The 23476-nt window shown below is 37.8% G+C and overlaps 1 protein-coding gene across 1 annotated transcript in view; it reads right to left on the bottom strand.

Annotated features, from left to right (window-relative positions):
* Acss3 (acyl-CoA synthetase short chain family member 3) overlaps window positions 1–23476 on the bottom strand; it is a 161697-nt gene that overhangs the window by 58490 nt on the left and 79731 nt on the right. The window contains exons 6-7 of the mRNA XM_087902008.1: window positions 14202–14282; window positions 14024–14119 (exon numbers count right to left, since the gene is read on the bottom strand). Of these exons, the coding sequence (XP_087758134.1) occupies window positions 14024–14119; window positions 14202–14282 (177 nt within the window). The remainder of the gene's footprint in view (window positions 1–14023; window positions 14120–14201; window positions 14283–23476) is intronic.

Raw genomic sequence — 23476 nt, 5'->3', positions numbered from 1 at the left:
TGGAAATGGTAAAGTGATAAACTTTTCTTTGTCGTCTACGTTTTGAAACATAAAACAAGCAAATAAAGAACTTTAATGACTGGGAATATCATTCCATAACTTCAGAGCTGACCATGTTTATTGAATAACCTGGGGGGATTTATCCCTGTGAGAGGCTAATTCTTCCTCTCCCAGCTGTCATTAGTTGCTTTGGTTCTTTGTCTAGAGTTAGAACCCCATCAAATTTTCCCATTTCCACATCAGGATGTCTATTGATATATTGCCATGCTTCTTGTCTTGTTTATGTCAGTATTTCTGAGTGACCTTCTGTCTTCTGATTGTTGATGATTTCTTGTTTTATTTAATTAACACACTTAAATTTATTATAGATATGTATTTATAGGAAAAATACATTGTACACACAGGGTTCAGAACTTACACTGAGGGCTTCCGGCATCCACTGAGGGCTTTGGAATAAATCTCTATGTAGAAGTAGTTGAGTGTGTGTGGGCATGCGTGCATGCATGTGTGTCTGTGCGTGTGTGTGTGTATGTGTGAGAGAGAGACATTCATGTATGTTAAATACATGGGGTATTATGTGATCTGAATAATAGCCACATATTAGGAATGTGATACCTAATGTAGACTGTGGCAGAAGGGACCTGTGAAGCGATGTTTAGGTGGTAGGAGCTCTAGCCACCTTCATGAATAGATTAATGTTGCTACCCAAAGAGCTTGGAGGAGTGGATTTATTCCCTCACCTATCTATTCTATTGCCACTTGAGGACAGTATTTATCTGCCCTTTATGGTATAACAATAAGGTGCTATGTTGGAAATAAACAACAAGCCTTCCAGGAACTTGATCATATTCTTTAGGCTTCAAAACAGTGAGAAAGAGAAATCTGCTTTCTTCATTTTATCCAGTCTGTGCAATAGTGTTAAAGCAGCCCAAATTGAATGTACCCTTTATATCTGCAGCTGTCCACTGTTAATTTTTATGATTTGCCTCTTTACCTGCCTGTCACAGCTCTTGGAATTAAGCACATTGAGTCTTAAAATGAGACTAATCCCCAGGAAAGAAGCCATTGCTTCCATCCAGGTGATTAGCATCTACGCATCTCCAGAAATAGAATCTTACTTCTGGAAGTGTTAGCATGAAGTAAATGATACGGAGCATGCAGTTGGCAACTCTGTAACCCCAGTGCTAAGCTAATTAGAGAGCTGACATATTGAGCATGCTCAGTATTCACAGAGAGCATTGATCCTTGGCACAGCTTGTACTTCACAGCTTCTAGTAGGACTTTTTTTTATTTTTTTTTTACCTCTGTGTTCATCTGTGCTAATTGATTTTCAATCACTCTGCTATCGTGGACTAGAGGGAAACATTGAGATTTTTTTTCTGTATTCACAGTGATCAGTGAATCTGTGCAATTAACAGAGAAGTTTAATGGTTCCTTGCTAATCACGCTTTCTGACTTCTATGGGGCCAGTGAAGCATGATACAGGAAGTACCTGAGGTTATACGATGCCATATTCTTTCTCCATGTCCAACACTGCCTCCAATGTGCTTATATCTCCCTGTATTAATAAGTGAAATCAACCCAACAATCCACCATCAATTTTCCATAATTCTTGTCATAAAGCTACTGCAGACACCCTGGTCACCAAAGCTCACTTCAGCTGTCATGATACACCTGTCTAACGATGGTTGCTGGTCTCCATCTGGGTTCAGCTGTTTCCCACTGTCTCTCAGTATATTTTGATTTTCAGTTTCACTATATCTATCAGATATATCTATCAGATCTCTCATGTTTTACTTATACAACTTCACATTTTCAAGCCTCCAAAGGTTCACCCAACTAATGTTCTTAGTGTTCTTCTCTCTGAGTTTCTTCATAAACTTAGAGAAATACATTATTAAATCTTCTGGCTGTTGAAGTTCTCCTCAGCTTCAAATTTGACACCTCAGTCTCAGACACGTATCTGAAGAGCACACAGAAACTTGTGATTCAGTCTGAAAGCATCAGGTCCTCTCCTCCTGGTCCTTCTTCTTACGGCAGGGCTATAATTTGATAACTACCATTCTGCCTGTTCTCCTAGCTGAAGACATGGCAGCTACAGTCTGTGTCCTTCTTACCTTTCTGATGTTACACACCTGACACCTACAGTCAGCCAACTCCTTTACATTCAACTCAGATCAGTCATTCTGATCAGCAACTGGATCAGCAAAGGTTGCAGAGATGGCAAAGGAGGCCTAGTCTGCAGGCAGACATGGAAACCTGGCTTTCTAACCTTGTGCCACTAGGAAAGTTATGGAAAATCTCTGGGCTATGTTTTTTATTATGGTAAGCAAAAAATTCAGAGTACATGATCATAGATGTCTTGTGAGAATTCAGATAAGAAAAGTGCTTACACAAGTAATGATTGCCCATGTCTCAATCAATAACACTGGTTTATTATTTTTTAACTTTCTTATACATAAAGCCTTTCCTTTTATAAGACATAGTATTCTCCTAAAAGTTGATGGACAGACTTTGGAGCTAAACTTCAAGAGTCTATTGTGGGATTCCCCTCTGTCCCACATCAGTCTATTATGGACTACCTTCCACAGCTGACAGCTCTCTGAAGTTTCCATTTAGTATGAGAGATTTCTTATTTTGATGCTGTCTTTATTTGCTTACTTAGTGTTCTTTAGATTGATTTTTATTCCTTGACTATACTGTCAACTCCTATAGTGCAAGGACCATATCTGATACCTATTCTGTCTCCCCTTCAGCCTCTAGAACAATGTTGATATGCTTCTATAAATATTACACATTGAGTTATTACAAAGTTTTGCTTGCTTCATCATACTTGACACACAGGTATATATAAAGAAAATAATTGCAAAAACAAACATCACTGTTCCAATTGCCATTTGAAGACTCTAAAAGATGTTGGCATCAGATTTATATTTTTTTCATTTGAGAAGATAAAATTATACAAACCCAGTCACAGTAAGAACTGAGTCATTTTTATGACTTTACATTCAGAAAAAGAGAATGCCAACATGCTACAGTTAAAACAAAAAGGAATTTTCCATTACATGAGTGGAACAAGAAGCCTGTATGTTGCTTAAACTGTGCTAGTTAGTTAAATAACAGCTACTCATGTAAAAGGAAGTAACATGCTCTATCTTTGAGAAAAATTTAAAAATGAGAATATATGTGAAAATTAAAATTATGGGTAGGAAATATAACTACACAAGCAGATAACACTCGTATTTTTAAGGCCCAGGATGGGATGATGGATTAAGAAATACCACTAGTATTTTGCAAAATACTGCATAGCATAACTTCATGGAAATTATAGATCTGGGACAATACAGATATCCCAGAGAATGTCATCTAAGAGACGTTAGAGAGAGCTACTAAGTTTGTCATCTACTAAAACATCTGTCCAGTAGTTCTTATCTTTAATACTCTCAAATATGAAATTTTTATACTTGAAAATAACCTGAAGCCATTGTCTTTAAAATGATTAGAATTATTCATAATTTAGCCACAAATTACCTGTCCATGTATATACTATCATATTCATGTATAAATGATATTTCTTTGAAGTTTTAAATTGCTTTCACATACACTATCCCAGGGGTGTCCTATGCAATACGGGAAAATGCAGAGTTCATTTTCATGCGAGTCTGTCTATAAAAAGAGGATGCAGGGTCACCTCGACTCTAAATTCCTTCTATGAGTTCAGAAAAGAGCATGCAATAAGAAGGCTAACAAGCTGAGTGTTCCGAAGTCCTCCAAACTAGAAATACAGCTGCCAGTGGGAGGCTATAAAAAAATGTGGGTAGTGGTGAAGCCATGCAAAGGGCTGTTATTCTTAGATGAAACGCTTCAAAGATGCGCTTATTTCCCTCAAAAGTTCTACCGGTAAAGGACAGATCCTTGAGCAGGCCGATCACTGGGAAGTTTCCCACACCTGCTCCCCTTTCTTCAAAGTTGGTGGTAGCACAAGAACTTGCAGTGCCTGGTGTGCTGCTCCTTTGGCTAGGTTTAGAAGAGAATTAATGGGCTCCAAAGGGAGCTGCCTCCAGGACTCCGGTGACCACTACTCTGTGAGGACAAACCGGCTTTGAAGGAAGACATGTGGAATATTTAAAAACTCCACATTTTATAATGGCTGGAACGCAGAAGAATAAACGGCTTTTGCTTTAATTTTAGTATTCTGTCCTGGAGAAAGGCACTTGGTATTTTGAGTAATGACTTACAAGAGCCACCTGAAATTTAATTTTATTATGACGATTTCCCAATTATTCGACATGCTTTGCACGGATTCATCAGTTAAGTGATCAAAGTGATTGCTACTCTTAATCCTTATAAATGAGAAACCTGAGTCACAGCAGGTAAGCCTTTTGCCTGAAGCCAAACAAACACAGAAAGTCAGGAGTCACGCCATCCGGCTTCACCGAGCGAAAGTATTTTCTCAAATAAATTCAGCAGTATCAGTGACTTTGGAAAGGTAACTAGAGTGAATGGCAGATATAAAGGTTGAAACATGTTACCAAATATTATATTTCATTCTGAAAAAAATACAATGATCCAAAAAAGTTGCAGAAATGGAAATTAGAGCGTGTGTACCAACTTTTTCATTTCATATGTGAGAAATGGATTCCTAAAGATGGTGAATTTATCCAGGGTCATATTGATAAATAAAGGCAGATGTTAAACTTTTCAGACAAGAAATCATGCTTCTACACAATAATTCAGAATCTTAAGTCCTTTACCTTTTTCAGGCAACTTCCTGTCCAAGAAAGCAGAGTACAATGCATTCCTTTAAAGTTAATTATTGAATTATTAACAATAATACCCTTCCACTCAAGTGAGCCTGAAGGGAATTTTGAAGAAATTTCTAAGAATGATTTGCTATTTGCAGATCTCTAATCTGTGGAATGCAAGCAGATGCAAAGCAAGAGTAAACTGGGTCTTGTGAATTGTAGTTCTGTTTTCAGGTTTGCTTGTTCATTTGCTTATATGACGGATTTAGCTAGCCCAGGCTGGCCTCAGACACACTATGAAGTTGAGAATAACATTGATATTATTGTCTTCCTGTATCTAGGGATGATGGCTTTTTGTGGTTCCAAGGATCCAACCCCAAGCTTTTTTCATGCTATATAAATATAATATCAAACAAACTACATCTCCAGCTTTTTCAAGGGCTCCAAAAAAATATACAGAAATGATAATTATTCTGTCAAAAGCAAGTATACTAACAAGTTTATGGCTTAACCTGAAGATGGATTTAACATAAACAGTAACTAGTACTATTCACTAAACCTAGCTAATAATTTAGGCAGTGAATAGTCAATTGACTTTAACTCAACACTGCTGCTGTCACTGATGACCCATGGGTGTCCTGTATTCTGAAATGGAAATGTGTGTATAAGACACACACTTGCAACTGTCGCACAGTCAAGATGAAGGTCGACAAGGACTGTTTGTCTTTGATAAATCATCTTGGGTTTGATTCTGCAGATGGCAGCCTGGAAAAGTAGGCAAACAATAAATCGAACACAGACCAAAACGTATGTCCGTATATAATCAACATGTGCCAACACATACATTTATGCCTGCTACTTTTTATTAGAGTGACTTAGGCATCAAAATTCCTATATGAAAATATTAAGTTATTAGAGTTTGGTCTGGTGTGTACTCAAAGGCTAAGGAGAAAGGCTCAATTGCCTCCTGATGTTTGTCATAGGAACTGATGGAAACAACGCTGATTTTTCAGGGTCAGGCAGGGGGTGGACTTATGAAAATAAATCAGGTCATTAGGATCACATTCTTGGAGGGGAAACTGTGACAATGAACCCTTCTTCTCTTTCTTGCTGCCATGCACTCCCTGCCATCCTGTATTGTGCTGCTAAAGGCACAAAGCAATGAACCACACAATGACAGACTGGAACCTCTGAAATCAAGAGCCAAAAATAACATTTCTTTGTTGGGATTTTAGGTTGATTACCTTAGATAGTTTGTCACAGAGACAGAGGTCAGTTATTGAGCTACCATAAAAAAAATAATCTCTCCTCATCCATTTGATACTGGAGTTAAGCCTGTTTCAATCAACATTAATAAAAGAGAAATCTGAAGAAGTTCTGATTATTTATTTACTCTCAGGAATATGAAAATGGATTGTAAAGAACTGTTTAAACTATTTGATTCAAAATTGAGCATTCTAAATATATTCAGATGAACTAATAAGAGCAAACCTTTTCCTATAAAAATGCAATCTATCTGAATAAGCTATTCATGAACTGCTTAGATAAAAAAAAAGTTAAAATTATACATTTCTCTTCCGGGGAAATACAAATCTTCTAAGTCAATATTTTTTGATATCTTTGTTCAGTAATGTTCAATTACTGAATAGATAGTTCAACAACTATCTATTGAAAAACAAACGAACTTGAAGAGCTAGCTTTGAAGTTTGCACCGATCCTCTGCAAAACACAAATGCCCCTAGCCCCCTTGAGAACAGAAAGGAACAAGCAAACACACTAAAAGAACATACAAATGAATGGGGCTGCGACTAAGAAACAAGTCAGCCTGATGCATTTACTGAACTACTATACAATGGGGTTGATCTCATTCAAGAAATCAAAGAGGAAGTGTACATGAAATGTGATCTGCTGTATAACAGGAAAATGTTTGGGGGAAAAAATGGACAGATATGTGAGTCCCTATGACAAGAATGAACAGAAGGATGACTAGAGACATGGGGTTAGGCCGTAGGAAGGAAAAGAGAAACCAAGAGGAGATGGTTGGGGACTCGAAAGATGGCTCAGCAGTTAAGAGCACCAACTGCTCTTGCAGAAGATAAGAGTTCAGCGCCCAATGCCTAGGTCATGCAGCTCACAGTCATCTGTAAATTCCAGCTCCAAAGGATCCAGGGCCCTCTTCCAACTTCCACATACATGTAATTAAAAATAAAGTAAAAATACCTCTTTAAAGGGAGGGGATGATGATCACGTTCTGAAATGATATCGTTACCAAAAGTGATGACAGTTGAAAATCCCCACAGGCTTGGGGAAAATGGAGATGATGAGATGCCAGGAAAGACAGTCGTTGTGGAGCAACGGTGAGAAAGGTCAAACTACAGGGTGGAAGATGGGAAAAAGAGCAAGTGAGTGTAGACAGTCCTTGAGAGACGGACAGAGAGCAGAAAGCAGTACTAACCATTGCTACTCTCAGAATTCTATTTGGGAAATTGATAGGGGTTTGTTCATTTTAATGAGGGACATAGTAATGCATTTTGAATGTAGAAATCAACAGGATGCTGAAATTTTCAGTTATATTTTCACCCTGCAGCTATAGAATGATAAGTTCACTTATGGAATTAAAAAAAGTCTTATTAAATGTCTATTGCATTCGTCATTGTTGAAACAGGCTTCTTTCTAGAAGATCATAGTCTTATATCTAGATGTTAAAGGACCAATGTAGTTTTAACTATTTGTTTCTTAAAAATTTCATCAGCTAATGTACTTATAGATTTTAATTAAATTCTAGAGCATGGTAGATTATCTTTTTTGAAATAAAAGAGCTCATTGATTATTCATTCGTAAAATGCCATGTGCTATTTGCATTAGAAAAGAGGTTTTGTTTGTGAATTGACTTTTGTACTCCAGATGATTTGCCACACAATGAACTGCAAATCTCCTAGTACTTTGGAACATCAGTTTTGTTAAATCAGGATTCATCACTAAGGGAGAACAATATACCAGGACCCCAATTCACCGTAACGTTACACCTTTGAAATAATATGGTTTACTAGGCACAAAAGTGAAATTTCGATCATGCTAACTGATAGATCCATATTTTGAAGAAAAGTTAGCACTCTGAAAACTATGGCAGTGATCTAATAAATTATGCTTTCTGCATAAAGACTATAGTTTTAGTACTGAAACATAGGAGTGTGGCTTCCTAAGTGAAATGTTTCTTATAGTACTAAATTAAACTAACACCAAATAATTCTCTTTTCATATCCATTTATTAATTCAAATAACCATGGAGCAAATATGCTAGAAATTGTATCTATACTGTACATACTGATATCTTCTTATCACTATTCTCTAGATAACACAATGATAACTATTTACATAAAATTTATACTATATCATTTATTGCATAAAATATAAATGTGATTTAAAATGTATGGAAGGATATGATTATTTCACACATATATGTCATCATTATTTATAGAAACCTGAGAATCTGTGGGTTTTATTATGCGCAAGGGATCCTGGAACCACTCTCTCACAGGCACCCTGAGAATGTGTTATAAAACTGGTAATTAGAATTAAAAAAGAGCGACATTTTAGAGTTGACAAGAGACTTGACTCTAGAGGGGTTCCCAGATCCAAGAAGAGGTACCAAGCTTGTTCTTTGGGCAGCAGAGGAGAGGGTGCCTGAACTGGCCTTGTCCTATAGCCACACTGATGAATATCTTGCATATCACCATAGAACCTTCATCTGGTGATGGATGGACATAGAGACAGAGACCCACATTGGAGCACTGGATTGAGCTCCCAAGGTCCAAATGAGGAGCAGAAGGAGGGAGAACATGAGCAAGAATCAGGACCGCGAGGGATGCATCCACCCACTGAGACGGTGGGACTGATCTAATGTGAGCTCACCAAGCGCAGCTGGACTGGGACTGAGCGAGCATGTGATCAAACCGGACACTCTGAATGTGGCAGTCAATGAGGGCTGACTGAGAAGCCAAGGACAATGGCACTGGGTTTTGATTCTACTGCATGGACTGGTTTTGTGGGAGACCAGTTTGCTTGGATGCTCACCTTCCTAGACCTGGATGGAGTGGGGAAGACCTTGGACTTCCCACAGGGCAGGGAACCCTGACTGCTCTTAGGACTGGAGAGGGAGGGGGAGGGAGAGTGGGGGAAGGGGGAGGGAAATGGGAGGTGGGGAGGGAAATGGGAGGTAGGGAGGAGGTGGAAATTTTTAATAAATAAAAAAAGACATAAAATTAAAAAAAAAAGAGCGGCACAAGTTGTACAAATCTTGTTGCTTTCGTTTGCTGTCCTAAAAACACAACAAGATTCTTTTCACCTTAAAAACTTTAGTTTAAATTATTCAATTAGGTAAAAACTATCTCTGCATTTTTCACGACCACGGAGCCAGTTAACCATCTTTTAATGTTTCATTTTTCTTACTCCCACCTCCCAGAAAACACTGTGCCAGGCAGAGATGACAAATGTACCTTGCCCACAGAATTTACAGAATGACAGTCCTGCTTTGCAAAGCTGAAGGGATCTGTATGATTTAATGGAAGTATCAAGTAAAAATAACTTCAGTCACCCCGAGAGAAGCAAAAATTGAAATCTCCGAGCAGATGCGACACTGATAAGCTGCGGCATTTAATACAGAATACTTAAGAGTGAGTCCCCCGAGAAAAGGGCTGCTGTGCTCTCAGAGCACAATGAACGTGGAGCCTTAGCAGAAGGAAACAGTCAACTGCTGGCAGATTTCTGCCCATTTACATCATGGTTTTATGGTGTATTGGAGGAGGAAAGTAGGATGCCGGGAACCTAAGAAAAGACTGGAAACGTAGGTGAGACTGTGAAGATAGATCATTTATATTATGCAAATGATTTATGTTCTTAAAGGGATGGGGACTCTTTGAAGCTTTGGTTTTTATGTTTTAACTTCTAGACCAACTATTCATAAAACAGTAGCAGCATCAGCAATTGTAGGAAATATTACATAAACAATGGACCTTACTTGCATTGCCTCTTGTAATTAAGTTCTTATAAAAACTACGCTGCCGCATCTAATAAAGATAGTGACGCAGTGAAGATCAAGAGTTACCTCCCCTGGTATCTGTGTTGACCCTTTTAGTCACAAATACTCACTGCTAGAAGGTAGCAGTCCAGCAAGTATTTGTATATTTACATGTTTTCCAGCTTTGGGTTAATATCATCAGCTGAGAGAATTTTTATTCAGTGTGTAACTTTTCACTTACATAAGCATGCAACTTGTAAATACAGATTTTTGTCATCCCTTTCTGATATTTATTCCCTGTATTTCTTCATATTGCTGTACTCAACTACTATAAATTCAATAAATATGTCAACTAGAACCATGAAAATTGACATCCTTGCTTTGTCCAAAACTATGGGGAAAATCTTCCAATCTATATCTATATCTACATATCTCTCTCTCTATATATATATATATATAGATAGATAGATATCTATATCTATATATATACGTATATATACATATATACGTATATATATACATATATATATGTGTAAAGAGAAAAAGAAAGAAAAGCAGTTAAAAATAACTGATGGAAAAGATCTCTGACCAGCTGACTTGTATGAGAGTCATACAAGGAACTGAAAGGCAGTGGTTTTTAACTTGTCAACCATGTTGGGATGGGCATTTTTGTGATGCAGCTGCCTTTGGATAGCCTTTGATCATACTATTAACTTCTCACACATAATCTGGTTAGTAACTTTAATGAATGCATTGGTTCACACATACACTACATACACGCACACATACACAACTCAAAATATTTTGCATGAAAAAGTGGCAAAGAAAAAAATCACACGAGGCAAAATAAATTGCACAAGTAGTGAAGGGGAAAATAAATAAGAATGAAGAAAGATATTGGTTGTGATGGTTGCAGGCTGCTGAGAAGGATGACGAAACCAGAATGACAAAGGCCTTTGACCTTGTCACTTATGAAGTCAACAGTGACTCTGATGACAGAAGTTTCCATGAAGTGTCACAGACTGAAACCAGAGTACAGTAAGATGAAGCCTGGGTGAAGGAGCATGAAGCTGAGGTGGTTTGGAGAGGACCATTTCTCAGAGTCTAGCTTGTACAGAAGAAAAGGAAGATCCAAGAGTTAGAAGTAGTACAAGCCAAAAGAGGTTTTATTTTGAGGTCAGAAAAAAATGGGACCTTATAAGAAAGGAGTAGAAAAATTCAGAGTTTACAAGAATCATTTTAAATATTTCTTGTCAGTCATACAACAGAAGTTTATCTATCCTCTGTCCTGTTTTTGAAAACATCACTCCAAGATAAACAGGCAAGCACTCTTGACAAAGTTAGCACATGTTGTAAATAAATAAGAAAAGTAATGGAAAGCCAATAGAAAAATCAGATCTACTTATTCTAAGTGTTTCAAGTCTGAGGTCAGCTTGAAAGTCATGAAAACTTAATGAATTCTGCTTTGTCACATTTGAATAGGCAATGTCACATTTCATTGTAAACATTGCTGTTAGGATTTATTTTGTTTTCTTCAAGAGGAATGATGATCTTGATTAAAAAAAACTTTTTAAATACTTCAAGGACTTTAGGATGGAGCAGATGTGTCAAGATTATTTCATGTGTTATATTACAAACATCGGAATGTCTCTCAAGTCTGCAGGATATGAAAACACTTGTAAGGAAAGTGAAACAGTGTGAGATGTCTTAACACTTCTCTCAAAGTTTATTTTATTTTTTCAGAGATAGTAAACTAACCAAGCAAAAATGATGAGAGTCTTAAAATAATGCGGTGTGCAGGAGAATTTCATGAGAGTAGAGAATGGCCTCACATGTTTGTTTATTTGTTTCACAATTGTTGAATGGGCCATTCTTAAAGTAACAAAATATCTAGACTAGACAATCTGATACCTTTCTCTACATGCCCAATTTTTCAGTTGGATATTCTTCATCTCATAGTGAGAGATGGACGGCATGGAAGGCAGCCTCAGAAACTGTCCATCCTACTACAATGTCAGATATTTAAATTTATGTCTGATTATTCCTAAAATATATGTCCCCTCAGTGTATCATGAGGACTTAACACTATATATGTAGTACTATAAAAATGCAGTAACTCTTCAAACATCAAAAGATGCTTTTAAGATATGCAAAAAATTAAGCATGTTGTTTGAAAGAACTGCTTGCAAATCCTCCGTTTCTTTTCTGGATGTTAATTAATTACTTTGTCTCTCTTATGTGAACTGGAAAAAAAATTCAAATGCGGAAAAGTAAGATTGTGCCACCTCATACAGGGAATACTTTGGAAGTAATGCATCAATGGCTCGCTCCAGTGATAGGAGATTATGTGGGAAGCTTTGAGGCAAAAGCTACACACGACTAATGATCTTCCTATTTCATCTCTATCGTAAGTTTTGAAAGCATTCTAATCTATTTTTTTTTTACTTTTTACTTATGTGGGGGGAGGGTGGGAGGAAAGAATATTCAAGTGGATTTGTACAGTGCAGTTACCCATAGAGACCAGAGGGTCTGAGAAATACCGTAGAACTGGAGTTATAAGCTGTAGAGACCTGCCTGCCGTGGTTGCTGGGAGAGCAAATTCCACTTTTCTGCAAGAGCATTAAAGTCTCTTGACTGCTGAGTCATTTCTGTAGGCCCACTTACTTCATTATGCTTCCATTTAAATAGGAGCATGTAAAGACTTCTATATTTTTCATCTTGCTAGATTGTCCCAAAAAACCAAGTATCATATTAAATGATAATTTAGGGAAAATTCATGTTTGTCATCACACCCAGATGTTAAAAAAATACTAAAAACTACATTTTTTTCCATAAGCATGTATACAAGCATGCTTATGCCTGTCTTGTGCTGTGCATGTGGTCAGAGGACCACTTACAGTAGGGATCAGTTCTCTGCTTCTACCACAAGGATTCTGTGGTCTGAACTTTGCTCATCAGACAGAGTGACAAGCAACCTTCCCTAAGAGCCATCTTCTTTTTAAATTTGTTTAATTGATTTTCTTGAGTTATACATTTTTCTCTGCTCCCCTCTCTTCCTCTTCCCTTTCCTTCTACCCTTCTACCCTCTCCCCTGGTCCTCATGATCCCAATTTACTCAGGAGATTTGTTGGTTTTTTTTTTTTTTTTTTTTTTTACTTCCCATGTAGATTAGATCGATGTAAGTCTCTTTTAGTGTCTGCATTGTTATCTGAGTTCTCTGGGATTGTGGTTTGTAGGCTGGTTTTCTTTGCTTTATGTCAAAAAGCCACTTATGATCATTGTATGATCAAAGTACATATGATCATTGTCTTTCTGGGTCTGGGTTACCTCACTCAATATGATGTTTTCTAAATCCATCCATTTGCCTGCAAACCCCAAGATGTCATTATTTTTTTTTCCTGCTGTGTGGTACTCCATACATTTACACAAGAGCCATCTTCTAATCCAGTGGTTTTCAACATCCTAACACTATGAGCCTGTAATAGAGTTTCTCACATTTTTGCGGTGACCCCCAACCATGAATCGCTGCTACTTCATAATTGTAATTTTACTACTGTTATGAATTACAGTGTAAATGTCTGTGTTTTCCAATCCTTTTTAGGGGTCGTGACCCATAGGTTGAGAACCACTGTAAAACTGGGTTTGTTGATATGTCTTCATGTAAGCTGCTAGTAGGGTTACAGAAAACAGACACACAAGAGCATTCTCTAATACACATATAGAAACCTTATTTCTGGGTGACATTTATTAATATATCAGAGTCTTTAAGTGGTCAACCATTCAGCTTTTCACCTAGTAGCTCCAGGTTTCTGTCTCTTTTTATATTCATAGCTGTATTAGAAGCCATGGAAAACATTTATTTAAAATAAGAGAAATAGTTTTGTAAATCCACTGATTCTGCAAAATAACAAAACGTGAATCTCTGTTGACTGTTTTATAATAATGCTTTTTAGGATTCTAAAATCCATATCCCTGTGATATCACCACTTAGAAATCTCCTGGGATAGATTTAAGGCTTGTTATTTTATGTTCTCCAGAATTTTATTTTTCCTGACCTGTTTCTTCAACACAATTAAGACAGTTAACAGTTATTTCTCTTAAATCTTTTTCTATTTGAAATAACTTTTAAAACGAAAGAAGCTGTAAAAATAGTTCCTGCTACCATGCAAACTTCACTATTGCGACCCAGGACTACCCATCGAGAACTGGACCCCACTAAGTTAAAGAACCTCCATACAGAGTTTCACTTCTATTTTGTTACCTCGTACAAAACCGTTGTGTTTCCATGGAGAAGAGGCCCATAGCAAATATAGGAATGTCCAACAACCCAGCCTAAATCAGAAGCTGCCCACCACACCTAAAAAAAAAAAAAAGGATAATAAATTGCATGTCTTTATCAGAGAAATGCCAGGTGGCCGAGTGTGTAAAATCCTGATTACCTCTCCAGGCTTGAGGCCATATATGGAAGACATTGTCCAGTTCAGCATTACAGCATATCCTCCAGTGGGTCTAACCACACCCTGAAAGAGATGGGAAAAAAATTAAGTTAACATTTACACAACATGCTAAAAGATTCACTGTCTTCACTCTACTATAAAATTTACAGCTTTCGATCATTCACTATTCTGTAAACAGAAAATTACAATGACTCATACATATGTAGTCTTACATATAATGGTATTTGACGTTTCATTTCTTTGAATTCTTTAACAGAAAACACAGAGAGTTTGTGTTCATGGTTTCCATTTATAGAAAACCATTGTTATATAACTTTCTTAACAGTATACGAAAGCATACAACTTCATGAAGTAATATACAATGCAATTTTTGTTTGTTTGTTTTTTCAAGACAGGGTTTCACTGAAACTTTGGAGTCTGTCTTGAAACTAGCTCTTGTAGACCAGGCTGGCCTCGAACTCACAGAGATACCCTTGCCTCTGCCTCCCAAGTGCTGGGATTGAAGGTGTGCGCCACTACTGCCGGGCTACAATGCAATTTTAATGGTAGTACAGAGTATCAATATTGCAGCTTCAAATGCATTAACAGAACAAAAATGAGAGTACCCAAATTAAATTTTACAAAAAGTTAAATGAAGTTGGCCTAATATAGAGAATCCAAAAGAACATTATTCCTAAGGGTGATAACAACAGGCTGCTTAGAAGAAACAAAGTTGTGCTCTAATTAAGGCCTGATTACACTGCTAACTGGGAATCACATAGCACGATATGGGAACTTTAATGATGATTTCCAGAAGTCTGAACAATGAATCCTGATGAGTTAGCCTTCAGGCTAACAGATGTGTTTTATGTTGCATTTGGGGCAAATCAAGGCACTACTACATCATTAGGCATAGATTACACAAATCTGTTTCCAGTACCTTCCCGTTACACTGGAAACTTATCCAAACTCAATAGAAAATTAATATTTGAACACTGGGCATGTGAGTCACCAAGATAAGAGCGGATGATAAATACAATAATTAGGTCTATTTATTACACCAGTATCAATATCAGTGGTCATTAGTGCCAATAAGACATGGCTTTTGAACGGGGCCATCAAATGCCTACTGAGTAATAACAGTAATATGAGATTCACACGCCCTTTGCAGCCTCTCGGGGCACACCATTAGAACTGTTCTCTTCGAAACAGTATTCTACTCAGAAGGGTAAGCATGCCCTAATTAACGGGTGTTCTCTTAGCTGCTTATGTTTGTACCACCCTGTAGTTTTATCACAAGTGCATGATCCAGGAGAATGGGGGTGGGGGCGAAACACTGACTTTGCAATAGCTGCTCCTATGGCTACTCTCCTCGGGTTCCTCTGATAAAACATAAGCATCAAACTGGAGAACATATTGCATCCTGCACCAACACCTGGTCTCTTCGCCAGCATCAGGAGCAACTTTATTGGCACATGTGAGCTATTTTCTATGTTCTGTGATACGGTTAACATGAAGTGGCTCTCTTGCTCACCTTAGAAATCTTAGCTATGGTAAGCCTCTTTCCAGCAAGCTTTCTCTGCACACCTAGTCACCAAATCCAAATACTCTAGATGAACTCCATCCCATCTTCCTTTGCTAATTAAAACGTGTTTCCATCTGATCCAGGAACTCATTGTATTCGGTATTAATAGTTTTTCAAACACTGTTTCCTAAAATATCTTTCAGTCTTTGGGAAAGCAAACACCTATACAGTTTCTTTCAGATCCTGTGTGTTTTCATATATTATAGCAGAGAGCATTATTTCAGTCGGCAGCGACTTCAGTTCTGATGTGTTAGAGGTCTCTTGTCACTACACCTCTTGCAGCATTTTATTTACTAGGAAAGAAATGCTTTATGAGAGCAGCGCTGGTACTCTGTGATTCTTGAATACAGAAGATTCATAAAATGTCTTTTCTTTTTCTTCTTCCTTTATCTGAAGAAGCATCAATGTGTGGAACCCAGTACTTTGCCTGATAGTCTTCGAAGTCTTTTTTATTTTATTGAATTCCATGAAGACAGTTTATTTAGATCATGTTTTTCCCCATCTCCTCCCAGATGCTTGCCACCCACTCACCCACCCAATTTTTGCTTTCTCTCTCATTCTCCCATCCAGAGAGTTCATAAAAAAAAAAAACAAGAAAGACAAGAAAAACGCACATGACAACAAAAATCAAAGCAAAGAAGGAAAAAGACTAACAAAATTTAAAAAACAGTCAAAACAAAGAAAAGTGAATCAAAACGTCAACAAAATTAAATTGGGTTCATTTTGTGTTGCTCAACCTCATGTAGGCATGGGCCCTGTTCTGGAGTGTGGTTGGTAATACCCAGTGAGACTTATTGGAGAAAACGTATTTTCATTTGTCAGTAGGTATCGATTGCAAATAGCTTATTGTGTGACCCTGTGTCCATTCCTCCTCTCAGTGCTGGGACCCTGTTCAGCTTGATCCTTCCCAGGTCCTATGTATACTGACACAGTCTCTGTGCGTTCATATATGTAGCAGTCCTGCTGTCTCTGGAAGATGCTGTTTACTTGGAGTTAGCCACTAACTCAGGCTCTCACGGTCTTTCCATCTCCTCTTTAGCATAGATCATCCATGTTTGAGAGAAGGGATTTGATGAAGCTATCCTATTTAGGACGAAGTAATCCAAATTTCTTCACTCTCTGCACATGGTCCAGTTGGGGGCCTCTGTGTTAATTGCCACCTAGTGCAAGAAGAAGCTCCTCTGATGTGGGTTGAGAGAGCACTGTTTTATGATATAGCAGAATGCCATTAGTAAACATTTTGTTTTATTGCTACATTCCTTTAGCAGAATAACAGTATTGGTCTTTTTCCTGGGTTCATGATATATCTAGTCCCAAGTTCTTAGCCACGTTAGCAGTGCCAGTTATGGGATCCACCTTGTGGAATAGACCTTAACCCCAAACAGAAAACTGGCTGCTTACTCCCCAAACCTTTATTCTATATTGTATCCGTAAAACTTTCAGTTAGATCACTGCTATAGGTCACAGAGTTTATAGTTGTTGATACTGATGATTTCCTTTCTCCTGTGGTAGCATTCAGAGTGCCTTCGGTATCATTCACCCTAGTCAGTAGGTGTGACGTGTTGAGAAATATTATTTTCCGGTGTGTGACTTTTGTTTGCGCTGCATGTGTTTAATTCTTTGAAGCTCCGTTATGGTGCCTGTCTAAAATACCTGATGGTCCTAATAAAGAGGTGAATGGGCAATAGCAAGGCAAGAGCAAGTATACGAGGATCTGGCAGGCAAAGAATATGTATGTGATATATATATATATACATATATGTGTATATATATATATATATATATATATATATATATATATATATATATCAGAACTGAGAATGAGGGGAGCAAAGAGCAAAGGAGAGACCAAGGAGAAAAGGATATCAGAGGCCAGCCACCCAGCACTCAGTCAGTCATGGGGAAAGAAGGAAAGAAAGGTATATAGAAATAGAGAAAGGTAAAAGCCAGAAGCGAAAGGTAGTCGGGATAATTTAAGAACAGCTGGCAAGAAACAAGCTAAAGTAAGGCCAGGCATTCATAACTAAGAATAAGCCTCCATATGTGATTTCTTTGGGAGCTCGGTGGTGGGCCCCTCAGAAAGGCAAAAGAGCAAATAACAACACACGCAGTGAAGCTTGTAGTTACAAACCAACTAGAATTCTCCATGTGTGAAGATGTAAGGGTTATCTGAGTGTTGCTGCATTGTAGCAAGGAATTATTTGTTATCATAGTAGGGTAAAATTTTAGATGATCAAATGCACTGACTAGACATCATGAAGAAAAAAAGATTCACAACTAAGTATTAATCTAGAAGACAGATTTAAACTATGAATAATTTAAAGTTTCTAATTATCAAATGACTACTTCTTGACATGATGCTTCCCAATTATTTTATAATTACTCAATACTTAAGCCTATGATATTAAAAAAAGAAAATAAGTTAGGAATCTGATCCATTTAATCAAATCATGCATAAAAATGCATTTACACTGTAATGGCTAATGTTTATAGACTTAGTTATTTTTTTGTCAAGAGGCTTGCACATGTAATCATGGCCTCTACCACTGAGCTATACTCCCAGCCTCAATTTAATTTTAAATATTATTTCCTTCATTCTAGAACTTGTCATTTTTTATTTTAACCTATACTGGTTTAATTCACGTGGCTGCAAGTGCTAAATAATTAGAGACTCTTACTCTTATTAGACAGATATTCTTGTTACAAACAACTGAAATGGGTATGAACAAGAGTCAATGCCATAATTTTTGCTTTAATCGTTCTTCAGTCCTCCCCTTAAAAATGGGCCTTAAAAATTTAGTCAACATCAGTTCATTAATCAACTATAGTTATGCAATTTGGTCAGGCCTGCTAAAATATTCAGATCATCGGCTTTAAGCATCTGAGCATTTTTAATGATGTAAAAATATGGAACTATATAGACTCATATTCTCCATGTGGATATTTTATGAGAAGTTCAGAAGTAAAAGAAGAAAGAAATATTAGGTCTTAAAAGACATTACTATAAATATTAATTTGCTATTAAAACAGGAGGAGAAGTGTTTTTTTCCTTGCTTGTTAACTATGGTTTTCAGGTAAGGATAATTGACTGTGAAGGAGAAAGCTTATTCAGTCTCAGAACACAGAAATCATCCTCAAATAACCAAGTGTCGAATTACATTCTAAGGAAGAAAAATTAATCAGAAATTAAAAAGAGCTATTTCTAAAAAACTGATTCTTGCTCTATAGCCTAGGTTGGCCTCAAATACTTGGGCCCAAGCAATTCTCCTCTGCCTTTAGCCTCAAGTAATTGTAATTACAGATGTGTCTGCCAAACCTGGTTCTAAAGAGGATATTAGTATATATTTAAAATTGTGGTTAAGCTAAAAGTACTTATTTATTCAAGAATAACATTTCCCCTTTAAATTTTTTTCTATTTTTTATTTTTTTTAAATTTATTTATTTATTTATTAAAAATTTCCACCTCTTTCCCGCCTCCCTTTTCTCTCCCCTCCTCACCTCCCCCTTCCTCTCTAGTCTTAAGAGCAGTAGGGTTCCCTGCCCCATGGGAAGTCCAAGGTTCTTCCCCTTCCATACAGGTCTATAAAGGTGAGTATCCAAATAAACCAGGTTCCCACAAAGTCAGTCCATGCAGTAGAATAAAAACCCAGTGCCATTATCCTTGGCTTCTCAGTCAGCCTTCATTGCCAGCCACGTTCAGAGTGTTCATTTTGATCACATGTTCCCCTTTAAAATTTAAGTTTAAGGTATTTCTGTCTTTTTGGCATCTATTACCACTTCCAACTTGTACTTATACTCTACCTTAAAGGTTTAGTGATCTAACAAAATCTCAGAATAGCCACCACAAAGTACCAACATTCTGAACTCTACAGGCTCTAACATAATCCTCGGGATATGGAGAAGCTGAAAAACCTTCATGTGATTACAGTGCTTAGTGCCTAGAAAGAACACAAGGAAGGAATTCTGTTTCAGAATGGGAAGTCTGAAAATGCAGGTACTTTTGACCACATACAAATTCATGAAGAATTGAAAACATTCAAACTCAATCTCCATAAAAGTCAAGGACGGTTACTTATCTCCCAGAAATGAGACAAGAGTCATCACAGAGACTTTAATAATTACAACTTAATGGGATGCTTTTTATCATACGAAAAGCCACAGAGTCTAAACCAAAACGTTAAATGGAGACAGAAAATGAGACTGTAGGAAATGTGCAACGTTTCTTTGGCTGCAACTGGAGAAAGCAACATGCAAACGGAATAAGCATGTTGAAGGGTGAGAACAAGGAAGTCTGAGATGTGTAGGAAGACTGAGTGTATAGGATCTTCATTCCTATATAGTGTGTCTGTGTGGGGGTACAAGGTTGTCCTATAAATATCTGAAGGCCTGAAACTGGAGAGGTGGAGCCGTGATTGGGACCACTTAGCGTTAATCCAGAGGGCCAGAGTTCAATTGCCAGAATTTATTTCAGGGAGGTTGCAAATCCCTGTAAGCCCATCTCTAATAGATCTGACACTTTTGTTCGGCCACTGCATGTTCAAGCATGCATACACACACACACAGCTAAGTACTGACCTAAAACAAGAAAGCACTGGGAAATGCGTGTTGTATTTAAAAGAAATACAACTGCTAATGGAGAAGGAAGATTAATAAGCCAAAGAAATAGCTCTGGTTCACTGAAAAAAATTCTGTATCATTATAATTTTATCCACCTGTGGACCTCAGGAATCACAACAACAACAATCCTGGCAAGATTGTTATTGGTGCAATAACAGCACGGTTGTTGTGGGGTAACCAACCAAGTCCTGATTGGATTTAAAGCTACTCTATAGGATCAAACTTGTATCTGGCACTGGAAACCTAGCCAAGAATCCATGACTGCAGCACTCATGAGCTCAAGAGGAGTATCTACTTCTATTATTTTGCTAAATGGGCATAATGTAGAACTGTCTTCTATGTCCTGATACTGTAAAGCAAGAGATTAGTGTCTTTCAATCCTCAATAGAGACGTTTCGCTCTTCAGTCAACATCAATGAGCAAGAGACTCAAAAACTGTTCAAATGCAGTGGTGGTGCTGTGCTCACCCCCAAAATATGACACCTATATCAACTTCCATTCCCTTAAGGCTTAGGGAACGCATAGGAAGAAAGAGGAGTTTGGTAAGAGACAGATTTATCAGGATTGATATGAAACAGTGCCATTTGGCCTTTGCTTTTACACACTCACAACAGTTGTGGTTGCCTGAACAAGACTTGCACACATCAAGCTACTCAGCACTCTAGACTGGATGGGGGCTGGGTTCATGAGGCCCAGTGCCCACCGTAGGAGCTACTGACAGGTGATGGTTGCTAGGGGAGGAGGAGTCAGTTTCCTCCTGGGGTGAGGGTCTGACATCACCTTCTGTGTGGTCCCTCTTCCACACTGAGTGCAGGGAGGATAGTGCTCTGTGTATACCACAGAGCGAACATTTAGTTCATTGCTGAGTGAATAAGAAAATAAAAAGGGAAGTGAGAAATCACTTGTATCAAAGAGACAACGGTCTGAAAAAAAAAAAAAGACTTTCTTTTTTCCTTTACAGGAGGATGCCTTCAAAGTTGTAGAACTTAGTGGAGCACCATAGAGAAGATGAAATGTTTACATTTGAGATATTTCATCAAAATCTCTTTCTACAACTTCTTGAGGACATGGAGACTACCTCTGCGGAAGATTCTTTAGAAGCTATGTAATAACCTATTGATCTGTACAACTCTGGGAGAAGAGGCTAAGATGTAGCAAGTTCAGCATTTTAGCAGCAAGACTTGTACCAGAGATGGAAAAAATATGCTCATCTGTGTGTATTACTCTTGCTCTTTCTCTCTTGTTCCCTTTGGGCTGGGAAGAAAACTAAGTCTATATAATAGGAGCAAAAGGTACAAAAGTGTACTAAATGCATGAAACCCTTTTTCTGTAGTCTTCTTTCCCAACCTTTATTTCAGTCTTTCCTTCGTCTTTTGCTTCCCTATTATACTTTTATTTTTATTTTTTTCTGGCACTGGAATATTTTTTTATCTTTCTCTGATGACCAGATTTCTTCTGAGGTAGGCAAAACCAAGTGAGAATAGAAATGATCATTATTAAACACTACTGAAGACCGTCTGGCACAGCATACAGAATATGAAGTCCACAACCAAACTAACTTGTATGTGAAGTAGTTCAGGCATAGATGATTGAATGTTGGCAGCAGCAAACAGATTTGCCTCTCATGCAGCTCCCAGCCACCCCTAACGGTGGTAGAAGTTGATGCAAATACCCTCTACACATAGCTGCAAATTTCACCAAGGAACAGACTAACTCATTTATACCTTACATATGCATATAGGAAACAGTATGGGGGAGGGTATGGTGTGAGTGCACATGCATGTGGGTGTAGACATGGATGAGATACAGAACGTGTAGAAGTCAGAGGAAAGTCTCTGGTGTTGGTTCTTGCCTTCTGCCTAATTTGATACACAATCTCTATTGTTCATTGATGCTTTCCACAAGCTTCCAAATGTGTAAGCATCTAGGACTTCTGTATGCCTCCCTCCTCCAGATAAAGGCACCCCAAGATTTCAAACCCAAGTGCTCTCCTAGTAAGTTTGTTATGTGTATTCTGGGGATTGAACTCAAGTCCTCAAACTTATTTGACAAGCGACTCACTCACTGAGTCCTTCCTTCAACTCAAGAAGGAATATTTTAAAACACTTCAAGTACTTTCAAGTATCAGTTTTCTAAGTAACAAAGCTGCATGGTGACATAAAAATTTATACATCCATGTTTCATTATGGTAAATCCACAAAATCTCCCTTGTGTTTAATGTTTCTAAAACAATTTCCATGATACCTTTAAAATGAAATAATGATTATAGGAATGAAAATGGACTCTGGGGAAGACACCAACTACAGAAAATTTGTTCAACAAATAATCTGAAGGCCTGCCTTGGTCAAATTCCAAGATCAGTGCTAGAATGCAAAGAAAGCAGTTGAGATATATTTTAAAATGTGCACTAATATACAAAAAGAACATTAAGGTAAGTGGCAATAAAGTCTGATGTCAATGTGTATCAAACATTTGCAAATCTTTTCTAATGTAATTTATTTATTTTACATTCCCTCCCTTCCTCCTCTTCTCCCATTCCCTTCCCCCACCTCCCCTTTCCTCCCCCTTCAATCTATACATTCTTTGTATTCTCTCAGAAAGGAGCAAGCCTCCTCTGGACCCCAGCAAAGCATGGGTATCAAGCTGTACGAAGGCCGAAGCACCTCCCCTTGTATTCAGGCTGGGCAAGGCAAACAAGTATGAGAAATAGGTTCCCAAGGGCCAGTCAAAGCACCAGGGACACCTCCTGCCCCTGTTACCAGGAGTCCCACAAATAGACCAAGCTATACAACTGTCACATATAGGCAAAGGGCCTAGGTTATTCCCTAGCAGGCTCCCTGACTGTTAGTTCAGACTCTGCATTCCCATGAATCCGGCTAGCTATTCCTGCAAATTTTCCTCAAATATCCCTGATCCGTCTGGCTCCTAAAATCCCTCCTCCTCCTCCTCAGCATGACTCTATTAGGTTGGTCCAAGGTTTGGCCATAAGTCTCTGAAGCTGCCTCCATCAGTTGTGGGACAATGGTCTTATACCCTGTAAAGATTTGTCATTTGTATGGGTTTAATAAAATGCTGA

This window comes from Myodes glareolus, chromosome 26 (genome assembly GCF_982192425.1).
Source record: "Myodes glareolus chromosome 26, mMyoGla1.1, whole genome shotgun sequence".
Lineage (NCBI taxonomy): Eukaryota > Metazoa > Chordata > Mammalia > Rodentia > Cricetidae > Myodes > Myodes glareolus.
This window is presented reverse-complemented; position numbering and strand designations above follow the sequence as displayed.